The following is a 24,852-nucleotide window of genomic DNA, read 5'->3' as shown; positions in this document are numbered from 1 at the left end:
CACACTGCAATGAAGAGTAGCCCCTGCTCTCTGCAACTAGAGAAAAGCCCGTGTGCAGTGATGAAGACCCAACACAGCCAAAAATTAAATAAATAAAATAAAATAATTTTAAAAAAGAGAATGATCTTAAATGTTAGAGAGTGTAATGAACCAGATATATTTATAGTTGTCATAACTGGTTAAAACCAACACATTTCTCAGCCTTAGTTAGCATAATAGTGGTTTTAGAATCATTTTGAGAAATTTGTTTCTCAATGTGTATAATTCTGTGGGCATTCTTTCAAACCTTTTTTTATGTAAATGAACTCCCATAAAGGGAGTATCATATTATCTGTGGTTTTCTAGGTAGTTGAAAGATCAATCATTCTTCTTTAATGTCTTCAATAGGTTTTCATGCTTCCCGGATATAGAGCATGACATATAAGAGAGAGAGAGAGCTAGTAGAGTGAGCACTATGGAGACTAAACGATACTTGAGAACTGTATCAGAATAGTAACTTGGTTTGCTAAGCATTTCTAAATTACCTACTATTTTGGACATAGCTTATTTTCTGATTTACCTTGATATCTCAACTTTCAAATTAATTGTGAAAGCAGAACTATTAAGAAAGTTGATTGCAATTGATTTTTATGCTGGTGGTTTCATCCAAAGGCTTTTGGTAGGCATTGGGAACAGGAGGCATAATCAATATTAAGTTATTAGTTAATGCTTCTCTTAGTTGGTAAATTAAGTTAGTAAATTTAAAAATATATTTGGAGTGAAACTTGAAATATACTAGCTAAAAGATTGATTTTCAACTCAATATTTGTCTCATAATTTAAATTAAGTCATTTTGTCATTTGAATGTCATTTATATGACTTCTTCTTTCCTCATGGAATATGTCAGCAAGTATAGTGGAAATCCCTGAGCTTTCATTCTGTTTCTGACACTGGATCTGTGACCTTTGACAACCTCACCACTTCTCTGGGCATTAGTTCCTATGGAAGGTTGAATCCTTTTTCTAGTTGACCTGGGATGTCACTTGGAACTTGGTAATTCTATGATGCTAGAAGTAGGACCTTGAAATAAAATGTAAACATGCTCTGATTTAAGGAAATGTTGTGATCATCAATGCACATTTGAAAACTTAGGCTCTAATTCTAGTGTCTGAATTTTTAGAGGAATATTAAGGTAGACTTAGAATAATGCCAACTACTTCCTACTTCAAAGTCCTCATTACGTTTAATATACTCCCAAAGGCATGTCAAGTTCTGTTGTTGCTGTTCTAGTTTTTCCTCTCAATAGGGATCTATAGCTAGTTTTCTTCATCCTGAAAATGAACATTTGATATTGATAGATATCTGTACCTTTCTTGCAATTTACTTTTGTAATATGTTACCCCTCCCCCCACCATTTATATCTCTGTGGCAAATATAGGGCGTATGGTGGAGAGGGCAAATGGGTTCAATCTTGTGTTACCTGGTTAGTTGTTAGTAAATGTTGGCTGCCTGAAATAGTACCTAGAAAGATATTTTGGGAATATCGGTTTCGTGGGAAAGAGTGCAATAGTTGACTTCTGAAATATAGTAAATGTGGCATGTAAACTCTTACTTTTTTATTGTGTTAATCTTTGAATTACTGACTGATCAGTCACTGAAACTTGTCTATGCAGCAGTTCAGAGTATTGGTTGCTTCCCTTTCTATTCCTGCTGCCACCATTCTTGTTCAGGAAGCTGTCACTTTACCCCAGACTATTAAAATATTCTCTGAATTATTCTCTGTGACTCTAGAACTCATGACTTTGGTCTATTCTTCCCATGTTGTGTAGTTAGCTTCCCAAATGAAGGTTGAATTGTGTGATTTTCCTTTGCAGAAACTTTCATTGTTTCCCCTTTTGCTTACAGAATGGGTCCAAGCACCTTAAGATGGTGTTCAGGATCTTTCCTTATCCTGGCCACATATCCCTCTCCAGTCATTTCTCAGACATGGACTCTAGTCAAAGTGGAGTACTTGCTAATTGCCAAAACTCTTGTGTGTAACTTTCACTTCCCACCATTGTTGGTACTTTCCTTTGGGCTGAAATCTCCTCTTCTCCCCACCAATTTCTGTGCCTATCCTTGTTTGTGAAGGTATAACTCACAGTAACTCATGAAGTTTTACTAGACTCCCAAAACTGGAATTAACTGTTCCTTCTTTTGAGTTCCCACACCATGTTTCTTACACTTCTATTTTATTCTGACTTATGATTGCTTAGGTTTTTGAATGTTCTGTCTCACCTACTAATTTTAAGAGTGTATATTTATTTTATTAGTGATTTTTCATAAAACCTGTGTGCTTTGCACATGGAAGGTTTTCAATAAATATCTGCTGCCTGATGGACAGATTGGAAGAATGAATTAGGACACCCAGGAATTTCTGTATACTTACACTCTTAAAAATATTAGTGTATATATATATATATATATATATATATATATATATATAAATATATATATAAAATACCTTTTTAAAACATCTTTATTGGAGTATAATTGCTTTACAATGGTGTGTTAGTTTCTGCTTTATAACAAAGTGATTCAGTTATACATATACATATGTTCCCATATCTCTTCCCTCTTGCATCTCTCTCCCTCCCACCCTCCCTATCCCACCCCTCTAGGTGATCACAAACCACCTAGATGATCTCCCTGTGCTATGCAGCTACTTCCCACTAGCTATCTATTTTACGTTTGGTAGTGTATATATGTCCATGCCACTCTCTCACTTTGTCACAGCTTACCCTTCCCGCTCCCCATATCCTCAAGTCCATGCTTTTTTTTTTTATTCTTAGATTCCATATATATGTGTTAGCATACGGTATTTGTTTTTCTCTTTCTGACTTAGCTCACTCTGTATGACAGACTCTAGGTCCATCCACCTCACTACAAATATCTCAATTTCGTTTCTTTGTATGGCTGAGTAATATTCCATTGTATATATGTGCCACATCTTCTTTATCCATTCATCCAATGATGGACACTTAGGTTGCTTCCATGTCCTGGCTATTATCTCTTTTACACGGCTGACAACTCTACTTCTGAACAGTTTCAGGCCTGACTCCTGCAGACACCATGGCACAAGTTCCTTGACTCTTCCAACCTCACACCTTGCTTTGGCCAACCTCCTCCTCCCTGCCGTGAATCCTTTACATTGGGCTGCTAGAGCCCTGTTCAAAAGGGGCAGATAGCATCATACTCTTAACTCTTTTGCTTACAACCCTTTAATTGCCTGGGTAAGGAGTACATCTGTATCTTGCAAACACCAACCTAGCTTTTCAGCTTCATTTCTTTCACTCCATTTCCAACCCCATTCTTTCTCCCCACTTTCCTGTCTAAATTTTCTGCTAAACTCTAAGCCATTTCAGACCACTTGCATTTCCTGAGGGAACCATGATGCTCACACCTTAGTTATTTTGGGAATAGTTCTGCCTCTCTTTTTTATCTCACTCTATAGACTCTACTGATAGTTCAAGAATCACTCTCACTATGAAGAATTTTCCTGATCTTTCAGAGATAATTGACCATTCCTCCTTTTCTATAATCTGTAGTGAATATATTATACACATTCCACATTTTATTGCACATACTTGTTTTCAAATCTGTCCCCTCGATGGAATATAAATAACAAGGGCCTTGAGCTCATGTGATATGTTCATATCACAATCTCCAATAACAAATCCTTTTTCTGTCACTTAGTAATATGGTATTTGTTAAATAAACATTTGAAAGAATATCAGATGATTATTAATTATGAATTACTATAGGGCAGGAATGTGTCTTATTCACTTTTTTCTTAGTATCTAGTACAGTGTATTGTATATAGAAAGTGCTTGATAATTATTTATTGAATGTAAAGTTGAAGAAAGGAAAGTTGAGAATCCCAGATGAATGGGAACCATGATTGGTAGGCACCAATGCAGGAAAGAATGTAACAGCATTTGATTTAAAAAATCAATTGTATAAAGTCTAGATGAAGAAGACATGGCTGACTAAGGAGATTTGTGCCTGTTTCACTCAGTTATTTTTAGGAATGGTAGCATGTGTTCATAAGTTACTATTGAGCTTTTCTTTTTTCTTTTCTAGAAGAGTATTTTTGAGTTGGGGCAAATGTCTGGTCTAATTATCTGTTACAAGGGTAACAAATGCATATTAGAAAATGATTTTCAGTCTCCCTAACTCAGCTGGCCATTTATGCTTACAAATAAATTTCCTTTCCAGATTAATTCCTTCTTCTGTTTAAATTCTGATGTTGATTCTGCAAAGCTCAGATTGCTCTTAAAGACATTGATTTGTTTAATGATCAATGATCCAAAGAAATTACAGAAGATATTACTTAAAATCTGGAGGACAAAACAAAACAAAATACTGCCAACCTAGTCTTACCTTTATAGGAATATTATTTTTCACATTGGAATTAGCCTACGTATTGATTGATAAATCTTAAAGAGAGCTTCCAAAAACAACTTTGCATATAGATAAAGATTATCTTTGGAAGTGTTGAGCCTGAAGACACATTACTTTTTCCCCACATAGAAACAATATATTGCTTAACAGCTAATAGACAAAGAAACAAAGAGTTGGAAAACCTAGGGATGTGACTAACATAATTTGGGGGTGGTTTTCGGAAAGCAGCAACGCCTGAGCTGATATTGGGCAGAGTAATGTTAGTCTACAGCTTTCTACTTGGGGGTGATTTGTGGATCTATCACAGTCATCAGCTCTTATTTTTTGGACAGGTGATTGTTACCTACAAGCATGCCTCGTGCATTGACTCTGGGAAAAGTAATAAACCCTGAAAGACTGCTAATCTAGCTAATTGTTTAAAATATGTGAAGCTCATTGCCCACCTAGCCGTTGGCAGGTGAGCTGAAAGTGGTTACTGCTTTTAGAGTAGGCAGCAGGAGAGATTGAGGAAAATGATGATACACAGTCTCAAGTGTTGTAACATAATTAGGGAAATGGTGTAATGTACTGAGAACAGCACAAGTTTAGAGATGGAAAGATCTGGATTTAAACTGCAGGTCCATATATTACCAACCATGAGAGCTCAGATAAATTAGTTCATCTCTCTGTGCTTTGCATTATAAATGAGGATAGACATTCCCTATAGTGGCATTCAACAGAAATAGTTGGAAAACAGTGGAGCACATCATGAAGATAGTGAAGACTATAAAAACATCTATAATTTTTGAAAAAATGCTCATGCTCATTGTAAAAACAAACACAAAAAAACTGAATAGCATTGAAAACAACAAAGGAGAATATACTCATCACCCCATATTTTACCCAGTGATAGTTCATACTAACCAGATATCTCTGTGCATTTCTTTAAATATATACATACATATGTATGACATGTATCCATTATATCCATGTTATGATCATTTAGACAAGATGGAAGTCCAGTATTTTCCTGGGTTTTTCCACTCAAAATATTAATTCTTGAAACTTGCTTTCTCTCTGCAAACGTGATGCCCCCTGCCTGGAGAGGAGGAACTCAAGTGCACCTCTCTGAGTGAATGACCTCAGTTGCCCTCCCAGTAAATCTTTCACTGCTGTCTACACAGAGCCCTGACCAATACTGTTAAAAAGTTGCTGTTGACATACCCCTGGGAAGGTGCAGTAATATCATTTTTTAAAATACTGAAGTATAGTTGATTTACAGTCTTGCATTAGTTTCAGGTATAGAGAATAGTCATTCAGTTTTTTTTTTCTTTTGCAGGTAATATTCAATTATAGGTCATTACAAGATATTAGGTACAGTTCCCATGCTATACGACAAATCCTTGTTGCTTATCTATTTTATGCATAGTACTTTGTTTCTGTTAATGTCATACTCCTAATTTGTCCCTCCCCCACTCCTTGTCCTTTTTGATAACCATAAGTTTGTTTTCTATGTCTGTGAGTGGATTTCTCTATTTTATAGAGATTCATTTGTATTATTTTTTAGATTCCACATAAAATGATATCAGATAGTATTTGTCTTTCTCTGTCTGACTTATTTCACTAAGCATAATATTCTTTAGGTCCATCTATGTTACTGCAAATGGCAATATTTCATTCTTTTTTTATGGCTTAGTATATATATATATATATATATATATATATATATATATTCACATCTTCTTAAGTTTATTGTCTGTTGATGGGCACTTGGACTTGGGTTGCTTCCAAGTCTTGACTATTGGAAATAATGCTGCTGTGAACCCTGGGGTATATGTATCTTTTTGAATTAGAGTTTTCATTTTTTATGGATATATACCCAGGAGTGGAATTGCTGTATCATATGGTAGTTCTATTTTTAGTTTTTTAAGGAACTTCCATACTGTTCTCCATAGTGGCTGTACCAATTTACCTTGGCCCCCAACAGTGTATGAGGATTCTCCTCCACATCCTCTCCAGCATTTTTTTATTTGTAGACTTTTTGATGATAGCCATTTTGACAGGTGTGAGGTGATACCTCATTAGGGTTTTGATTTGCATTTCTCTAATCATTTGCCATATTAAGCATATTTTCATGTACCTGTTAGCCATCTGTATGTCTTCTTTGGAAAAATTTATATTTAGGTATTCTGCCCATTTTTAAAAATGAGTTGATGATTTTCTTTGATATTGAGTTGTATGAGCTGCTTGTATATTTTGAATATAAATCCCTTGTCACTTGCACATTTGAAAATATTTTATCCCATTGCATAGGTTGTCTTTCTCTTTTGTTGATGGCTTCCTTTACATGCAAAAGCTTTTAAGTTTGATTAGGTCCCATTTTTTAATTTTTGCTTTTGTTTCTTTTGCCTTAAGAGATAGATCTAAGAAAATAATGCTGTGATTTATGTCAGAGAATATTTTGCCTGTGTTCTCTTCTAAGTGTTATGTGGTGTCATGTCTTAAATTTAGGTCTTTAAAACATTTTGAGTTTACTTTTGTATATGGTATGAGGGAATATTCTAATTTCATTGTTTTAAAGGTAGATGTCCAGCTTTCCCTACACCACTTGTTGAAGAGACTCTCTTTTCTCTGTATATTCTTACCTCTTTTGTCTTAGATTAATTGATTATAGGTGCGTGGATTTATTTCTGGACTCTGCATTCTCTTCCCTTGATCTATATGTCTGTTTTTTTGCCAGTACCATGCTGTTTGGATTACTGTAGCTTTGTAGTACAATATGAAGTCTGGAAAGGTTATATCTCTGGCTTTGTTCTTTTTTCTCAGGATTATTTTGGCAATTTGGGGCCTTTTGTAGTTCCATAGAAATTTTAGGATTATTTGTTCTAGTTCTGTGAAAAATGTCATGAGTATTTAGATAGGGACTGTGTTAATTTGTAGATTGCTTTAAATTTGTAGTATGGCTATTTCAACAATATTAATTCTTCCAATCTAAAAGCATGGTGTATCTTTCCATTTTTTGAATCATCTCTAATTTCCTTTATCAATATTTTATAGTTTTTCATATTAGGTCTTCACTTCCTCGGTTAAATTTATTCATATTTTTTGATGATGAAATTTTAAATGGGAATTCTTTACTTTCTCTTTCTGATATTTCTGTGTATTAATTTTGAATCTTGTTACCTTGCTGAAGTAATTTATTAGTTCTAATTGTTTTTGTCTGGACACTAGGGTTTTCTATATAGAGTATCATGTCATGTAAATAATGACAGTTTTACCTCTTCCCTTCCTATTTTGATACTTTTTAAATTTCTTTTTCCTGTCTGATTGATTTGGCTAGGACTTTCAATCCTATTTTAAATAGAAGTGACGAGAGTGGGCATCCTTGTTTTACTCCTGAATTTAGTGGGAAGGCTTTCAGCTTTTCACTCTTGAGTATGATGTTGACTGTGGGTTTGTCATAAGTGGCATTTATCATGTTGAGATATGTTCCCTCTATAATCACTTTGATAAGAGTTTTTTTATCATGATTGGACTTTGAATTTTGTCGAATGCTTTTTCTGCATCTGTTGTGATGATCATGTGGTATTTGTCTTTCCATTTGTTAATGTGTATCACGTTGATTGATCTGCAAATGTAGAACCATCCTTATGATCCTGGAATGAATCCAACTTGATCATGGTGTATGATCCTTTTTACGTATTGTATTCGGTTTGCTAATTTTTTGAGGATTTTTGCATCTAAATTCATCAAAAATATTGGTCTGTAATTTTCTTTTTTTGTAGTGGTTTTGTCTTGTTTTGGTGTCATGGTAATGGTGGCCTTGTAGAATGAATTTGGGAGTTTTCTTTCCTCTTCAATTTTTTGGGATCGTTTGAGAAAGATAGGTATAATGCTTCCTTATATGTTTGGTATAACTCCCCAGTGAAGCTATCTGGTCCTGAACTTTTGTTGGCAGGGAGTTTTGTTTGTTTGTTTTGTTTTGTTTTGTTAATTAAAGATTCTATTTCACTTCTAGTGATTGGTCTGTTCAAATTGTTTCTTTCTTCTTGACTCAGTCTTGGCAGGCTGTATATTTCTAGAAATTTGTCCATTTCTTCTAGGTTGTTCATTTTGTTGGCATATAGCTATTCATAGTGTTCTTGTCTTTTTTTTTTTTGTATTTTTGTGGTATTGGTTACTGTTTTCCTCTTTCATTTCTTATTTTTTTTAAAATTTGCATTCTTCCTTTCGAAAAACCAGCTCTTGGTGTTATTGGTCTTTTCTATGTTTTTTTAAATCTCTATTTCAGTTATTTCCTCTCTGATCTTTATTATTTCTTTTCTTCTGCTGACTTTGTGCTTGTTCTTCTTTTTCTAATTCTTTTAGGTGGTAGGTTAGGTTGTTTATTTGAGATTTTTCTTGTTTCTTGAAGAAGGCCTGTATCACTATGAAATTCCCTCTTAGAACTGCTTTTGCTACATTCCATAGATTTTGTAAAGTAGTGTTTTCGTTTCATTTGTCTCTAGGCATTTTCTGATTTCTTTTTTGATTTCATCATTGGCCCATTGATTTTTTTTTTAGTAGCATGTTTAGTCTCCATGTGTTTGTTTGTTTCCCATTTTTCTTTCTATAGTTGATATCTAGTTTCATACCATTGTGGTCAGAAATAAGGCTTGATATTTCTATTCTCTTAAACTTGATGAGGCTTGTTTTGTGACCTAGTATGTGGTCTGTCCTGGAGAATGTTCCATACACACTTGACAAGAATGTTTGTTCTGCTTTTTTTGGATGTAATATCCTATAGATATCATTAAGTCCAACCAGTCTACTGCATGATTTAGGACCTATGTTGCCTAACTGATTTTTTGTCTTGATGATCTGTCCACTGATGTCAGTGGGGTGTTAAAATCTCCTACTCTTATTGTATTATTGTTGATTTCTCCTTTATGTCTGTTAGTATTTGCTTTATATATGTAGGTGCTCCTGTACTGGGTGCATATATGTTAATGAGTGTCATTTTCTCTTCTTCTATCAATCTTTTATCATAATATAATGGTCTTTAAAATATAATATAATATAATATAATATAATATAATATAATATAATTATAATAATGTCTCTCTTTAGGGTATTTATTTCAAAGTCTTCTTTGTTTGATATAAGTATTGCTATTTCTGCTTTCTTTCATTTCCATTTCATTAAATACCTTTATCTATCACCTCACTTTCATTCTGTGTGTGCCTTTTGCACTGAAGTGAATTTCTTGTAGGTAGCATATTGCAGGTTCTTTTTTAATTTATTTATCTAATAAGACACTGTGTTTTTTTTGTTTGGAGCATTTAGTCCATTGACAAAGTAATTATTGATAGGTATGTATTTATTGCCATTTTTATTTTTTGTTTTCCAGTTGTTTTTTGTTCTTTGTTCATTTCCTCTTTTTGTTTTTCCCTTTGTGGTTTCATGATTTTCTTTTGTAGTATGATTGAGTTCCTTTCTTTTTGGTTTTTGTGAATCTGTTGTAGGTTTTTGATTTGTGGTTACCATAGGGTTCATGTATCTTGACCTATAATTATATGTACTTGCTTTAAACTGATAATCATTTAAGTTCAAACACATTATAAAAGATCTACATTTTTTACTTCACTTCTCCTTATTTCTTGTTTTTGATGTCATATTTTACATCTTCGCTTATCCCTTTACTGCTTATTGTAGATATAGTTGCTTTTACAATTTTTATTTTGATTTTTTAATCTATGTACTGGTTTTTTTTTCCACATCTTTATTGGAGTATAAATGCTTTACAACACTGTGTTAGTTTCTGCTGTATAACAAAGTGAATCAGCTATATGTATACATATATCCCCATATCTCCTCCCTCTTGAGCCTCCCTCCTACCCTCCCTATCCCATCCCTCTAGGTTATCACAAAGCATTGAGTTGATCTCCTTGTGCTATGCAGCAGCTTCTCACTAGCCATCCATTTTACATTTGGTAGTGTATATATGTCAGTGCTACTCTCTCACTTCATCCCAGCTTCCCTTCCCTCCCTGTGCCCTCCAATTCCTATTATGTACTTGCCCCTTCCTGTTAGGATTTTCTCTTTCTTATAGATTCTTAGTTCTTTCCATTTAGAGAAGACCATTCAACATTTCTTTTAGGGTATGTTTAGTATTGCTGAACTCTTTTAGTTTTTGCTTGTCTGAGAATTCTTTATCTTGCCTTCTTTTCTAAATGATAATCTTGTTGGGTAGAGTATCCTAGGTTGCAGGCTTTTCCTTTTCAGGACTTTGACTATATTGTGCCACTCCCGCTTGGCCTGCCACTTTTCTGTAGAGAAATCAGCTGATAGCATTATGGGGGTTCCCTTGTATATGAGTGGTTTTCTCTTGATTCCTTTATAATTCTCTATTTTAACTTTTGCAATTTTAATTATATGTCTTGGTATGGGTTTGTTTGGGTTCTTCTGGTTTGGGACCTTCTGGTTTGTGACCTTCTGTGGTTCCTGGACCTGGATATCTGTTTCCTTTAGGTTTGGAAAGTTTTCAGCCATAATTAATTCACATACATTTTTTATTGCTTTTGCTCTCTCTTCTCCTTCTGAAACCCCTATTATGTGTAGTTTGGCATGTTTTATATTATTCCATAGATCTTGTATGTTGCTCTTGATTGTGTTCGTTTGTCTTTCTCTTTGCTGTTCTCATTGTGTGATTTCCATTATTCTATCCTCCAAATCACTTTTAAACTCTTCTGTGTCATTTAGTTGGCTATTCATTGCTTCTTATCTCAGAAATTGAAGTATTTATTTTTGGTTGGGTCATCTTTATAGTTTCTAGTTCCTTGTTAAAATGATCTTCCTTTACATCAATAATCTTTCTTAATTCAGTTAGCAATTTTATTACCAAGTTTTTGAACTGATTATCTGGTAGACTGATTATCTCTGTTTCATTGTTTTTTTCAGGAGTTTTCTTTTGCTGTTTCAATTGAGAGTAGTTTCTCTGCCTTTTCATTTTACTTAACTTTCTCTGTCTCTGTGAATTTAGGAGAAAGAGTTATCTATCATGGTCTTGAAAGGGTGTTTTTATGTAGGAGCATCCCTGTGTAGACTGTGTGTGTTCAGTGCCTTTGGTGTGATGCCTGGTTTTGATATGGATGCCAGCCATGTCTTTCCTCAGGGTGTGCTGGCCACTGTCAACTCTATAGGGTGTGTGGCTGTTGTTGGAGGATCTAGAGCCAGTGTAGCATGTGAGGTGGGACTTCCTCTCTGCTTCCTGTCTGTCACTGCCCTGTCAGAGGTGGGGTGTGCTCTTCAGTTGTTGGAGTAGAAGCCCTGAGGGTCAGGCTGGTCAGGCTTTATTAACCTTGAGTGCCTGTTCTGTAACAAAGGAAGGGATTGCTGAAGCAAGTGAGGCCCATGCACTCACCCTCACCAAGGTCTGATGTACTACATAGGCATCTGAAACTCTGCTCAGTGGAACCCAAAGTCATGTCTCTTCTCTTATTGTGTTTTTCCTTGATCTAGTACAAGTCTATAGCATGGAGTTGTGGGTCTAGAGCATTTGCTGGGCTGGGGTTGGGCGTCAGGGCATTGTAGCTGCAGGAATTGAGGTGGCCATGCTGCTTCCAGATATCTGGGCTGCCTCTGTGGCAGTCTTCTCCCAGGACTTTTCTGCCAAAGATCCAGCATGAAACTGTGGCTTGGAATGGGTAGGGCCAGAGCACTCTCTTGGCTTGAAGAAGGACCACAGTGTGAGGGTTGTGGTGTCTCAGCAAGTGCTGACAATGGCCATTGGCACCCCAACAGGACCACACCCTAGGCCCACAGTGACTGCTGCCACCCCACCAGGACCACACCACACCACACTTAGACCTTTGGGTTCTTTATGCATAACTAGACTGAGTCTTTTCTCAGGGCTGGCTCAGATCCCATGCCAAGCTGTGGTGTGGAGTGAGCAGAGCTGAAGTATTCTCCTCACTTGGATTGGGGAGTATGGCAAGGTGGTGGCCGCCAGTGTAAAGCCCTCTCTGCCCTGATCATTGGGCAGTCAGCACAGGTACACTCTTTGTGAGTAGAGTCTAGGCTTTTCTAGCTCTTCTATCTGTCCCAATGTTTCTTCCAGTAGCCAGGGAGGCTTGTCTCCTCCCTGAAGGACCCCAGGACTGGGATAGCCAATTTGTGGCTCGACCTGCTTGCTCCCCAGGTGAGAGTCCACCATGTGGACCTTCTCTTCCTTTCACATTCCTCTCAGGGCCAGGCGTCCCAACTTTATCCTTTTTTTCTTCCTACCTTGTTATGTGGAAATCTTTCTTATAGCTTTGGTTGTATAGGAGTTCTTCTGCCAGTTTCCATTTAGTTTTCCATGTGAATTGTTCCACATATAAATGTATTTTTGGTGTGTTTGTGGGGGGTGGTCAGCTTCAGTCCTCCTATTCTTCCATCTTTATCTGCCCAGTAATGCCCTTTTGCTGCAGGACCTGGCATGTGGTCTTGCTGCCTGTTGTCCCTGTAGCCTTGCTTATTGCCTTGTGGTGCTGGTCTCTGCTGATTTACTAGGTCTTTGTGGGTCTGTCCTTGTTTTATTTCTTTCCATTGGGTCAGTTATGTTCTTAAGTTACCTCCATAAAACATCTCTTTCATTATAAATTTCCCTGTTTTGTGACACTTACAACTAAATGAGTCTTAATTCATGCAGCTAATATTTATCTATGTCATAGGACATTCTTATTTATTTAATTTTCATGTCATTACTTACTATTGAGGATGAACTTCATGTAATATGTTCAATGACTAACTGTATTGCTTCTCTTGTAAAATGTCTATTCACTTATGTAGCCCATTTTTCTTTTGAAGTATTTATATTTTTCTCATTAATTTAGAGAATGTTTTGTATATTTATAGCTTTAACATTTTATCTATCATCTATTATATATGTAAATATGTTTTAACTTTTATTATTATACCATTTTTGAATAGACATTTAAAATGAGTTCATTATCAAATAAGTTAATATTTGCTCTGAGCTTTGTGTAAAGTGTAGAAAGTATTCATGCCAAGATTTTAAAAATAGTATCTTACATTTTCTTCCAGTTTTCCCTAATTGATTCTGTTTGGTGTTATATTTTCTATAATTTACTTTAAAATATTTTAACAGAGGCAGTGTGACTTAGATGTTTGTGTTAGATTGTAGTGTTAAATCTGAAGTATCTTAATCAGTATCTTACATATTTAGGATGTGCTGTGTTGGTATTTGAAGTCTAACTGGGAGCCCTCGCTTGAAATGCCAACTCTGAAACTGTTCTACGATTTTTATCCTTGATCAGCACCAGAGGGTTTTGTAATTACTGTGTATGTCAGAAATTACTTGTTTTTTTTTTTTTACTGGTGATGTGTATGGTGATCAGATATGTGAATTGACCACTTTACACCACTAGATGATTATAATAAAAAAGACAGTAATAAGTACTAGAGAGGATATGGAGAAATTGGAACCTTCAAACATTGTTGGTAGGAATGTAACACGGTGCAACTACTTTGAAAAATAGTTTGGCAGTTTATCAAAATGTTAAAAATAGTGTTACTATATGAGCCAGAAATTCCACTTCTAGGTATATATCCAAGAGAACTGAAATTCTATGTTCACACAAAAACCTATATGCAAATGTTTAAGGCAGCATTATGGATGATAGCCAAAAGTGGAAACAACCCAAATGTGTATCATTTAATGAACAAAATGGGATATATCCATACAATGGAATATTATTTGGCTATAAAACGTAAAGATACTGATACTTGCCACAACATGGATGAACCTTAAAAACATTATGTTAGATAAAAGAAACTAGTCACAAAAGGCCATATATTATATAATTCCATTTATATGAAATACACAGAATAGGCAGATGCATAGAGAGAGAAAGTATATTGGTGGTTATCAAGGGTTGGAGGAGGTGGAATTGGGAGTGACTACTAATGGGTAGAGTTTTTTGGGGGTGGTGGTGGTGGTGGTGGTGAAAATGTTCTAAAATTAGACAGTGGTGATGATTGCATAACTCTGAATATACTATAAACCACTGAATTGTACACTTTTAAATGGTGAATTGTATGGTCTGGGAATTATATCTGAGTAAAGCTGTTATTAAAATATATATATGCAGATTGGCTAAAAATATTGCACAAATGAACAGGGCATATGAACCTAGAGAATCCTGTGATCATGCCTTTTGGAGTGGAGCCCTAAACCCAGGGACTCCTTGGGTCATGGGCACAGAAAGTTTAGAGGATTCTCTACCATGATTTAGCCAGAGGTTAGATGAATCTTGTCAACAGAAGATTGTCACATCTTCCTTAAGCTGCTATTCTGAATGCCTGAAAGCACAGAGAGTTGGAACTTGATTAAACATAGAGCATATTGTGTGACTGTTTTGAGTCCCACTTGCTAATGAATGTGCCTTTGGCAGAATTTGGTCTGAGACTTGCTTTCATGGTAACAGCATTTGGGAGTGAAGTGATAGTGTAAGAGAATTGCACAGCCCTCACGTACTTCAACAATTGAAGGCAACAGATAACTACCAAAAAGTCCAAATTGGATAGGACAGTTGTTAACAATTGGTACTCAGGAACATTACTGACCTTTATGTATTCATCATGCCTCTAACCACTTTACTGAATTATCCTGTTAATTTTGAAATATTTTATTAATTTATTATCTTACATTTTTCTGGGTACAAAATTAAATCTTTTGCACATAATGATAATTTTCCTCTTTCCAGTAGTGTGTCTTATTTTCATTTTATAATTTATTTGCTAGAGCTTGGAAAACAATGATGAGTGGTATGATAACACTGTTTGCAGTTCATTTCATTTTATACTCAATAATATGGACAAAGAGTCAATATAACCAATACAAAAATTGAAAGTCAAAATCAAAATTATAAATCAGTCAAAAATTTAAAAAATGCACCTTACGCATTTAGTATTCTTGCAACTTTGTCCACATTATTTAACCTCTCTGAATTTTACTATCTCACCTGGAAAATGGATTCGGATAATAATTGCTACTTATTAGGATTATGGTGAAGATTAAATAAAATGATTTATTTAAAGTGCTCATACCATGTTCTTGGAATGGAAGAATCAACATTGTGAAAATGACTCTACTACCCAAAGAAATCTACAGATTCAGTGAAATCCCTATCAAACTACCACTGGCATTCTTCACAGAACTAGAGCAAAAAATTTCACAATTTGTATGGAAATACAAAAGACCCCAAATAGCCAAAGCAATCTTGAGAATGGAAAATGGAGCTGGAGGAATCAGGCTCCTGGACTACAGACCATACTACAAAGCTACAGTAGTTAAGACAGTATGGTACTGGCACAAAAACAGAAATATAGATCAATGGAACAGGATAGAAAGCCCAGAGATAAACCCATGCACATATGGTCACCTTATCTTTGATAAAGAAGGCAAAAATATACAGTGGAGAAAAGACAGCCTCTTCAGTAAGTGGTGCTTGGAAAACTGGACAGCTACATGTAAAAGAATGAAATTAGAACACTCCCTAACACCATACACAAAAATAAGCTCAAAATGGATTACAGACCTAAATGTAAGGCCAGACACTATAAAACTCTTAGAGAAAAACATAGACAGAGCACTCTGTGACATAAATCACAGCAAGATCCTTTTTGACCCACCTCCTAGAGAAATGGAAATAAAAACAAAAATAAACAAATGGGACCTAATGAAACTTAAAAGCTTTTGCACAACAAAGGAAATGATAAACAAGATGAAAAGACAACCCTCAGAATGAGAGAAAATCTTTGCAAATGAAGCAATGGACAAAGGATTAATCTCCAAAATTTATAAGCAGCTCATGCAGCTCAATATCAAAAAAACAAGTAACCCAATCCAAAAATGGGCAGAAGACCTAAATAGACATTTCTCCAAAGAAGATATACAGATTGCCAACAAACACATGAAAAAATGCTCAACATCATTAATCACTAGAGAAATGCAAATCAAAACTACAATGAGATAACTCACACCGGTCAGAATGGCAATCATCAAAAAATGTACAAAAAATAAATGCTGGAGAGGGTGTGGAGAAAAAGGAATCCTCTTGCACTGTTTGTGGGAATGTAAATTGATACAGCTACTATGGAGAACAGTATGGAGGTTCCTTAAAAAACTAAATATGGAACTACCATATGACCCAGCAATCCCACTACTGGACATATCTCCTGAGAAAACCATAATTCAAAAAGAGTCATGTACCACAATGTTCATTGCAGCTCTATTTACAATAGCCAGGACATGGAAGCAACCTAAGTGTCCATCAACAGATGAATGGATGTAGAAGATGTGGCACATATATACAATGGAATATTACTCAGCCATAAAAAGAAATAAAATTGAGTTATTTGTAGTGAGGTGGATGAACCTAGAGTCTGTCATACAGAGTGAAGTAAGTCAGAGAGAGAAAAACACATACTGTATGCTAATACACATATATGGAATCTAAAAAACAACAAAAAAAAGTGGTCATGAAGAACCTAGGGGCAAGACGGGAATAAAGATGCAGACCTACTAGAGAATGGACTTGAGGATACGGGGAGGGGGAAGGGTAAGCTGGGACAAAGTGAGAGAGTGGCATGGACAGATATACACTACCAAATGTAAAATAGATAGCTAGTGGGAAGCAACTGCATTGCACAGGGAGATCAGCTCGGTTCTTCGTTGCCACCTAGAGTGGTGGGATAGGGAGGTTGGGAGGGAGTGAGACGCAAGAGGGAAGAGTTATGGGGATATATGTATATGTATAACTGATTCACTTGGTTATAAAACAGAAACTAACACAACATTATAAAGCAATTATACTCTGATAAAGTTGTCGAAATAAATAAAGTTCTCAGCACAAAAAAAGAAGCAAGTGGTGGCATTAGCCATGCCACTATAAGAGGTAAGGCCTGCCAATTTTTAAGTATGAAGATTGCAAAATTTTGAATAAAATTTTAAATATTAAAAAAAATATATAAAGTGCTCAGCACAGTGCCTGGCACCCAACTAAGTAAATAAATAGTAAGTGAGGAATTTATGACATAGGTTCATGTTGAGTATGATGGAGCAGATGGAGGGAATAATCAGTTTTATTTTCTCGGGGTACAAAAATGAGGAAAGGCTGAAAGAGGAATTCACATTTCCCAGCAGAAATGAGGTTGCTGAGGAAATTTTAGGGACAGGGTAAAATAATAGTACAGAAATATGAGGCAATATTAGGTTAAGGGACTGTAAAAAATCTGAAGTGTCTGGAACAGAGTCTATGATATGGAATATGGATAGAAGTGCAACTAGAGATAAAGCCGGGATCAGAATGTGGCAGGTATGTAATACTATTTTAAGGAGTTTGGAATTTCTGTTGGTAATGGGTTTTATGCAGGGGAGCCATTTGGTCAGGTTTTACTGTAGAGAACTTTCTCTTGGAGACATCTTGGTGAATGAACTGGGAGACAGGAAGCAGGAAGACAAGTTAAGAGCTAGCTCTAAGGTCTGGGATGTAGTTGGGACTTGGAAGCAGAAGCCAAGGTGGGGGAAGCATTAGCGGAAGGAAATGGAGGGGAAGGATGATTGGAGTCTTGCTTGGAAGAGAGATGGGTTGAACCCTGTTGCTGTATTAATTTCCTGTAGCTGTTGTAACAAATTATCACAAACTTGTTGACTTAAAACTACAGAAATTTATTCTTACAGTTCTGGAGGCCAGAAGTGTAAATAGAGTGTCACTTGGCTGAAATCAAGATGTTGGTAGGGCTGCTTTCCCTCTGGGGGTTCTGGTGGAGAAGCCGTTCCTTGCTCTTTTCCAGCTTCTTGTGGCTGCTGGCATGCCTTGGCTTGTGGCTGCATCATTTGGGTCTTCAAGGCTAGAGCCCACACATCTCTCTCTGCTCTGTTCACATCACTCTCTCCTCTGTGTCAAATCTCCCTCTACCTTCTTCTTATTAGGATATGTGATTGATTGCATTTAGGGCCCACCCAGATAATCCAGGATAAATGCCTCATCACAGAATCAATAAATTTTTTTGTTGTTTTTTTTTTTGTTTGTGGTATGCGGGCCTCTCACTGTTGTGGCCTCTCCCGTTGCGGAGCACAGGCTCCGGACGTGCAGGCTCAGCGGCCATGGCTCACGGGCCCAGCCGCTCTGCGGCATGTGGGATCTTCCCGAACCCGGGCACGAACCCGTGTCCCCTGCATCGGCAGGCGGACTCTCAACCACTGCGCCACCAGGGAAGCCCAGAATCAATAAATTTAATCACATCTGCACAGACCTTTTTTCCCCCTAAATAAGGGTCACATTAATTGGACCCAGAGATTAAGACCTGATATGTTTGGGGGACCATAATTCTGCCTTTCATTGTTGCCACTTACTGAGATAGGAAATAGAGAGGCTACAAGACTGTGGAAAATATAATGAAATTAGTTTTGTACGTAAGTTTTAGGTTTTTAAGAAGACTCATATTCTGTTCTCAGTTTCTTTTATCCTTCCCATTTTTAACATAAATGTTGTTTCTCTTCTTTGGCTGAAATCAGGGATTGGGTTTTGTAAAACCCATCTTTTTTTCTAAAAGCTTGTATCACCCTGAGTTAACCCTACATATTACTTCAAACCAAAGTGTTCTTCTGTTTACCTTAGCTCAGGCAAACAGAGCTCTGACATGTCAGATTCTGAAAAGCCCTGAGTTTCCTTTAAATAAATTTCAAGAATATCAATCACAGGTGAATACAGAAAAAAATTTTCACCATTAATTATCTTCCCCTCAAATTCTCTTAGTATTATACCAAATTCAACCCAGGCAAAGGTTGAAACTGTATATTTTATTACTGACCTTTTCAGCTCAACAGTACTAATAAATAAATAAAACAACAATTTTCAGCAAAAACTGAAAAATAAAGTTTATTTTATTACTAGTTTTCATTGAGTAATATATATCATACACGATAAAGTTCTACTTGTATGCTCAGGCTATGAAATGTGGCTGCTGCTGAGCTGAAATTTTAGTCTATTTGTACAACTTCAAACCTGAATGTCTATTCTTATTTTCTTGAAAGCTGATAAACTTGTTAAGTACTTTCCAATGACCCTACCCTTTAGAATTACTTGGTGTCTTAGATTCTAGCTAATTCTGGCTTTTTAGTAAGCTTCAGTTTCAAAATACTTTATTTTTTTCATTTCTAAAGTTTTACTTTTTCAGTACAGTGTTTCCCTAGTGTTTTTCAGTACAGTGTTTCTATTTGCCGTAGAAATTTTAGGTTCAGGAAAATAGTTTTTTCCTTAAATTTGCATGCTAAATTTCCAGCTATAATATTTGGTCAAAGAATAAAAATAATGCATAAATAAGTCATAGAGAATTAAATATTGCATTCAAGTGACTTCCAAAGATTCGATAAATTTCCTTTCAGTTGCTCAAAACAAGTTTTGATTTCCCTGTCGTTATTTAAAAAACTCGGAAAACCATTTTGTGTGTTATATGCATAATATATATATATATATATATATGCATGCCAAGAACTTCTTAATTCCAGTCCTTAAGACAATATAATGCCCAAGGTAAGGGCCCTAGACATGACCCAGTGACATGGGGCATGTTTATAATTTCCTCACTCAGGTGTTATTCAGTTAATGGGTTACTTATTAGGGCAAAGGTCTAATATGCCACCTTCCTCTTCTACTCTTTTTTCCATAATAAAACACCTCATCATACCTAAAGTGAAAAAGGTGACGCTTTTGATTGGATACTAAAGCCGTTCATTCGTACAGACCTTTGCTTATGTGCCAACTAGGTTCTGTGGTTGCCTAAGCAATATTTAGTAAAGACCTTGCAGGTGGTCAGTTGATCCTGAGATTAAGTTGAAAAACAGGTAAATAAAAGTCCTCTAATAATTTCCTATATTTTAATTAAACCCAGTGTCATTCTGTTTATAGATACAGAACAATTCTCAGAGGCAGTTATATTTATGCAGAGATGTGGTTCTCTGTCCACATGTAGAAAATTTATGCTGGACTGTGTTTTTAAAATGATAAAGCATTGTTTGGCTCTATTCATAGGCTATATTTTTGTTCATATGGAAAATTAAATAGAACAATTTTTAATTTGGCTCTATTTATAAGCTATATTTTTGTTCTTATTAAAAATTAAATAGAACAATTCCACTCAGGTACAGCAGTGGAGGCTCGTTACATGTTGTCTAAGTTCTGCTGGCCACAAGTAGCTTTTTGGAACTCACTTCATAACTTCAGTTTGAAGATTTATTCCCAAAAACAAATATATTGTGTGCTTTTTTAAAATTAGCACTTTAAAAAGTCACAAATAGTAAAATTGTCTTTACTGTGAAACTATTAACTTTAGAATTCATAATATATACCAAGTAGATTTTCTTTTTAAAAATGCATCTGTGTTAGGATAGTAATATTTGCTTCCCTTTTAAAGGAATTAAAAAATTCAATATTTACTACACTAAGAACAATATTTATTAGCTGATTTCATTTACTGAGTTGGAAAGAATTAGGAACAGGCCTACAACTTGTAGGTTAACTCATTTACAAATATCCTTTACCTTAATAGATGGTGTTGTTATGCTCATTTTACATGTGAATAATTAGAATTTTCAGTTTTCCACTAATAAAGTCTCATTATATAATTGTAACAGAAAAGGATACTTAACCTTAAAAAAATAAGGCAATTATTTCAAGATATACATTTGTTTAGACTATTTTTATTATATAGACATACCTATAAATTGTTTATTTTTCTAGTATATTTAAAAAAATAATTTGGTTAAGAGCTAACTATTGTACCTGATGTTTTTTATTTGTAGTTGAATTAATTTTACTCTATTTTACTGTTCCTTCTCCCCATAATAAACTGTTATTTTATATACCATCCAATATTGCTATTTATTTCTGAGTTTGTCCTCTTAGTAAAGTTCAGGCATCTTGAGATTTGAGAACATGTTTAATTAGTTAGTGCTTAGTTAGGTCTTGGGCATAGAATATTTCCTTGAAAAATACTTGCAGAATTGCTCTGAAGTTTAAATGGAATTGCAGTTTTCCTGTTAGAGAAAGACAAGTCTGAGATGTCATTTTAAGAGGTTAACTGGATGTTCAGTATGGGTCTTGGAATGCCAGTTGAGAATAAAAAGTATAATGGTCAAGTAAACTGTAATATTCATCTTGGTCACTCAGCACAGTGCTGTGCTAATAACTATATGAGAAGCCATCTTAAAATTGGAAGGTGGCTTGCTGAGCATAAAATCAGAGTAAGCAGTGTTGTCGGATGAGCTAATTGACTATTGTCATCAAGAGAAGGTAGATTGATGCATCTGCCTGTTTTAAGAGATTAATATCAATGAGGATTGAATTATAAAGGGGGAAGTCAGGGAACCTTTTCTCCTGGATGGTCCTGGAAAGGTGTTACTAACTTCTTCCTTATCTACTCCTATTTCAGGCTTCATGCAAAATATGCCTCTTCCATTAACCTAGTACTTCTTCATACAGGTTAGAGTTTAATTGATTGCACTTTAGCTTTAGTTATGATATTTCAATCATACTCTTAAGTCCAGACATTTTAATTGGAATTTGAGATGAGTGGTTACTAGAGCAAATCATGCAATTCACAGATTAAATTTTTGATTAGGTGATTTCTTCAGGTAAGTTTTCTGACTAATGCATTGTATTTCTCCATAATTTCTTTTCAGGAGTTTGCTCTCTTTCTTGTTTTAGCTACATCAAGGTTTATAGAATAGAAAGACCTGTTCAGGATTTTTATAATTTTCAAATTCAACATTCCATTATAAAATTGTAGGCATAATGTTAAAGGCATCCTAACTCGAGCAAAAGACAGCCTCATGGAGGGAAGAGTAACCTTCCTATATAAATCTGGTGAGGGGTGGTGTGTGTGTGTGTTTTTTAAAGTGCTTTATGTAGAAAACAAAGATATTTTTCTGTGACTAAGTACAGTTATGTTTGGCCCCCTATCCTAGTTCTCTTTGTTCATAGCATAGGTGGCATCTCTCTTCACATTTGTCTATAAACAAAAATTTATTTTATGTCATACCCTAGTGGCTCAAAGAGTAGGTATAATGGGAGGCCTTCTACATTTCCAACAGTCAGGAAAACAAGTTGTTTCTCCCTGACTTCTCCAGACAATGTAGCATTTTGTAAAGAACAGGGAAATCAGATTCAAAACGTTGACCTCATTTGAATATTCTGTACTGGGCTGTGTGCTCTTATTCATTTACTCAGTTTCTCTGACCCTCAGTTATTTTCTTTTTTTATACAATAGCCTTCACAATAATACCTCTCTTTTAACTTAATGTGAAAGTGCTTTGTTTCTAATGGGATATTAGGGAGGAAAAAATCTTGCATTCCTCTCATCAGTCCTAAGTTTATGATGCATTTTGATAATCACTGGTCTTTTGCAGTGATTCTTATCATGTAAGAATATTTGCCTTTTACAAACTTTTAAAATCATATAACTTTGAGTATAGTAGTCTTTGGGGAATTAAATCTAGTCAGAGATAGTTTATTCTATTTTATTCATATGATCAAATTATAGCTGAAATGTATTGTCAAATAGCAATGGGAAAGCTAAATTGCAAAGTTCAGGAACTAAGTTATGAAGAGTTTATGGAGTTTTCTTCCCCTCATATTATAAAGGATCTAAGGTTTTTTGTTTGTTTGTTTGTTTTGACCTTACATACTGTATGTTATGGATCATAATGGCTAGAAGAAATAATGTGGCAAGTAAAGTCTATGATTAAGAATATTTATCTTTATTGTTGATAGAAATCCATTGTTTTGTATTTATGGTTAAAGATTGTAGGGTTTTTATTTTTTTAAAGATAAATAAGGCACCAAAATCACATTATTTGCTTTTAAATGTGTATAACATAGTTTTTGAGTCCCAAGCACACTGCAATATTTGCACTGTCATCTCTCCTCGACTTTTATGAACTCTGAAAGAAAGAGCTGAATTACATTTTTTAGGACACTTAATGAGCAACACTAGACACATAGGAAAGGCTGGAGAATTTCCATGTGAGTGGAGAGCTACCTTTATAAATATATAACATAGTATATTCTCAAATGGAAATGTTTTAAATTTACTGTTTGCCAGTCATTGCTGGAGTTATAGTGTCTGCTTAGGGGACAGAAGGATTATTTTAATATGATTTCTGACTAGTGGTCTTTGACTTAATTCTAAATATAAACATGTCTGATAGTTTCTTTCTGGGAATATTTGAAGGCGTAGTCCCATTTTTTTTTTCCTCTGTGCTGTTCCGTTGACTGTGTTTTTATTTTCTTAGTGTATAGTGATTCCATAGAAGAAGTAACTTTTAAGAACCTGAAATATGAAAGGCTATCAGGTTGATATGAAAAAAGGCCCTTCAAATAACAAGCACGGTACAGATAAATGCACATGAGTGGTAGTCCTGGTGGAAGAATACAACAGGGTAAACATGAGATTTTTATTATAAGTATTAAACATAAAAATGTAATTTAGGTATTATAAATTATTACCAATTAATGGAGGATGAATACGAAGCACAAATTTAACTTTTGGAACTTTCAAGTCATCATTCATATATATACATTTATATTTATACAAATATTTTGGTATTATATTCATCTAACATTTTCTCTTTTATTCAACAGAAATCTTCTTGACAGAGACACATTTTCTAAATCTGATCCAAGTAAGTATCTATTACTTGCTTTTTTTTTTTTTGCAGTACACGGGCCTCTCACTGTTGTGGCCTCTCCTGTTGCGGAGCACAGGCTCCGGACGCGCAGGCTCAGCGGCCATGGCTCATGGGCCCAGCCGCTCCACGGCATGTGGGATCCTCCCAGACAAGGGCACGAACCCGTGTCCCCTGCATCGGCAGGCAGACTCTCAACCACTGCGCCACCAGGGAAGCCCTATTACTTGCTTTTTGAAATAGTCTACTTATTTTACTTGATTTTGCAAAAAGTTGTATGAAAATCATAGTTCTTATTTAAATATTGTTTTAAAGCCTAGAAAACAAGATGGAGTATAGTCTCAGGCCCTGCATTCTCATCTACCTGGGCAGTACTCTGGCTAAAGAGAGGGAATTGCTTAGCATTTTGAGAATGACAATGCAGATGACTGCAATGTAGGGCAGTTCACTTTGAAATTAAACCTCATTGTATAGCCATATGGTAGAAATTATCTTTGAAAGACAACTGTAATGGGCCATAATTTTATGATCAAGTCAGAGTAATCATTTTTCTTTTGTTGTGAATAAATGCAGTTTATAAAGGTATGTACAACCAAGTGAATTATATAACATCTTGAATGAGCTGAAGTTTTTGATTCCCAATTATATATATTGAAAATTGGAGATAAATTGTAAAATGAGACAGTTTAAATTAGAAAACAACAGAAATAATGTATAAA

At 35.2% G+C, this 24,852-nt stretch overlaps 1 protein-coding gene across 1 annotated transcript in view; it reads left to right on the top strand.

The window, feature by feature from the left end:
* The window catches only part of CPNE8 (copine 8), a 336,491-nt gene that overhangs the window by 29,576 nt on the left and 282,063 nt on the right, over window positions 1-24,852 (top strand). Inside the window, exon 3 of the mRNA XM_060111969.1 lies at window positions 24,090-24,130. Within this exon, the coding sequence (XP_059967952.1) occupies window positions 24,090-24,130 (41 nt within the window). The remainder of the gene's footprint in view (window positions 1-24,089; window positions 24,131-24,852) is intronic.

This window comes from Mesoplodon densirostris, chromosome 11 (assembly GCF_025265405.1).
Source record: "Mesoplodon densirostris isolate mMesDen1 chromosome 11, mMesDen1 primary haplotype, whole genome shotgun sequence".
Lineage (NCBI taxonomy): Eukaryota > Metazoa > Chordata > Mammalia > Artiodactyla > Ziphiidae > Mesoplodon > Mesoplodon densirostris.
The sequence above is the reverse complement of the archived record's forward strand: the minus strand, read 5'-3'. Positions and strand labels throughout refer to the sequence as shown.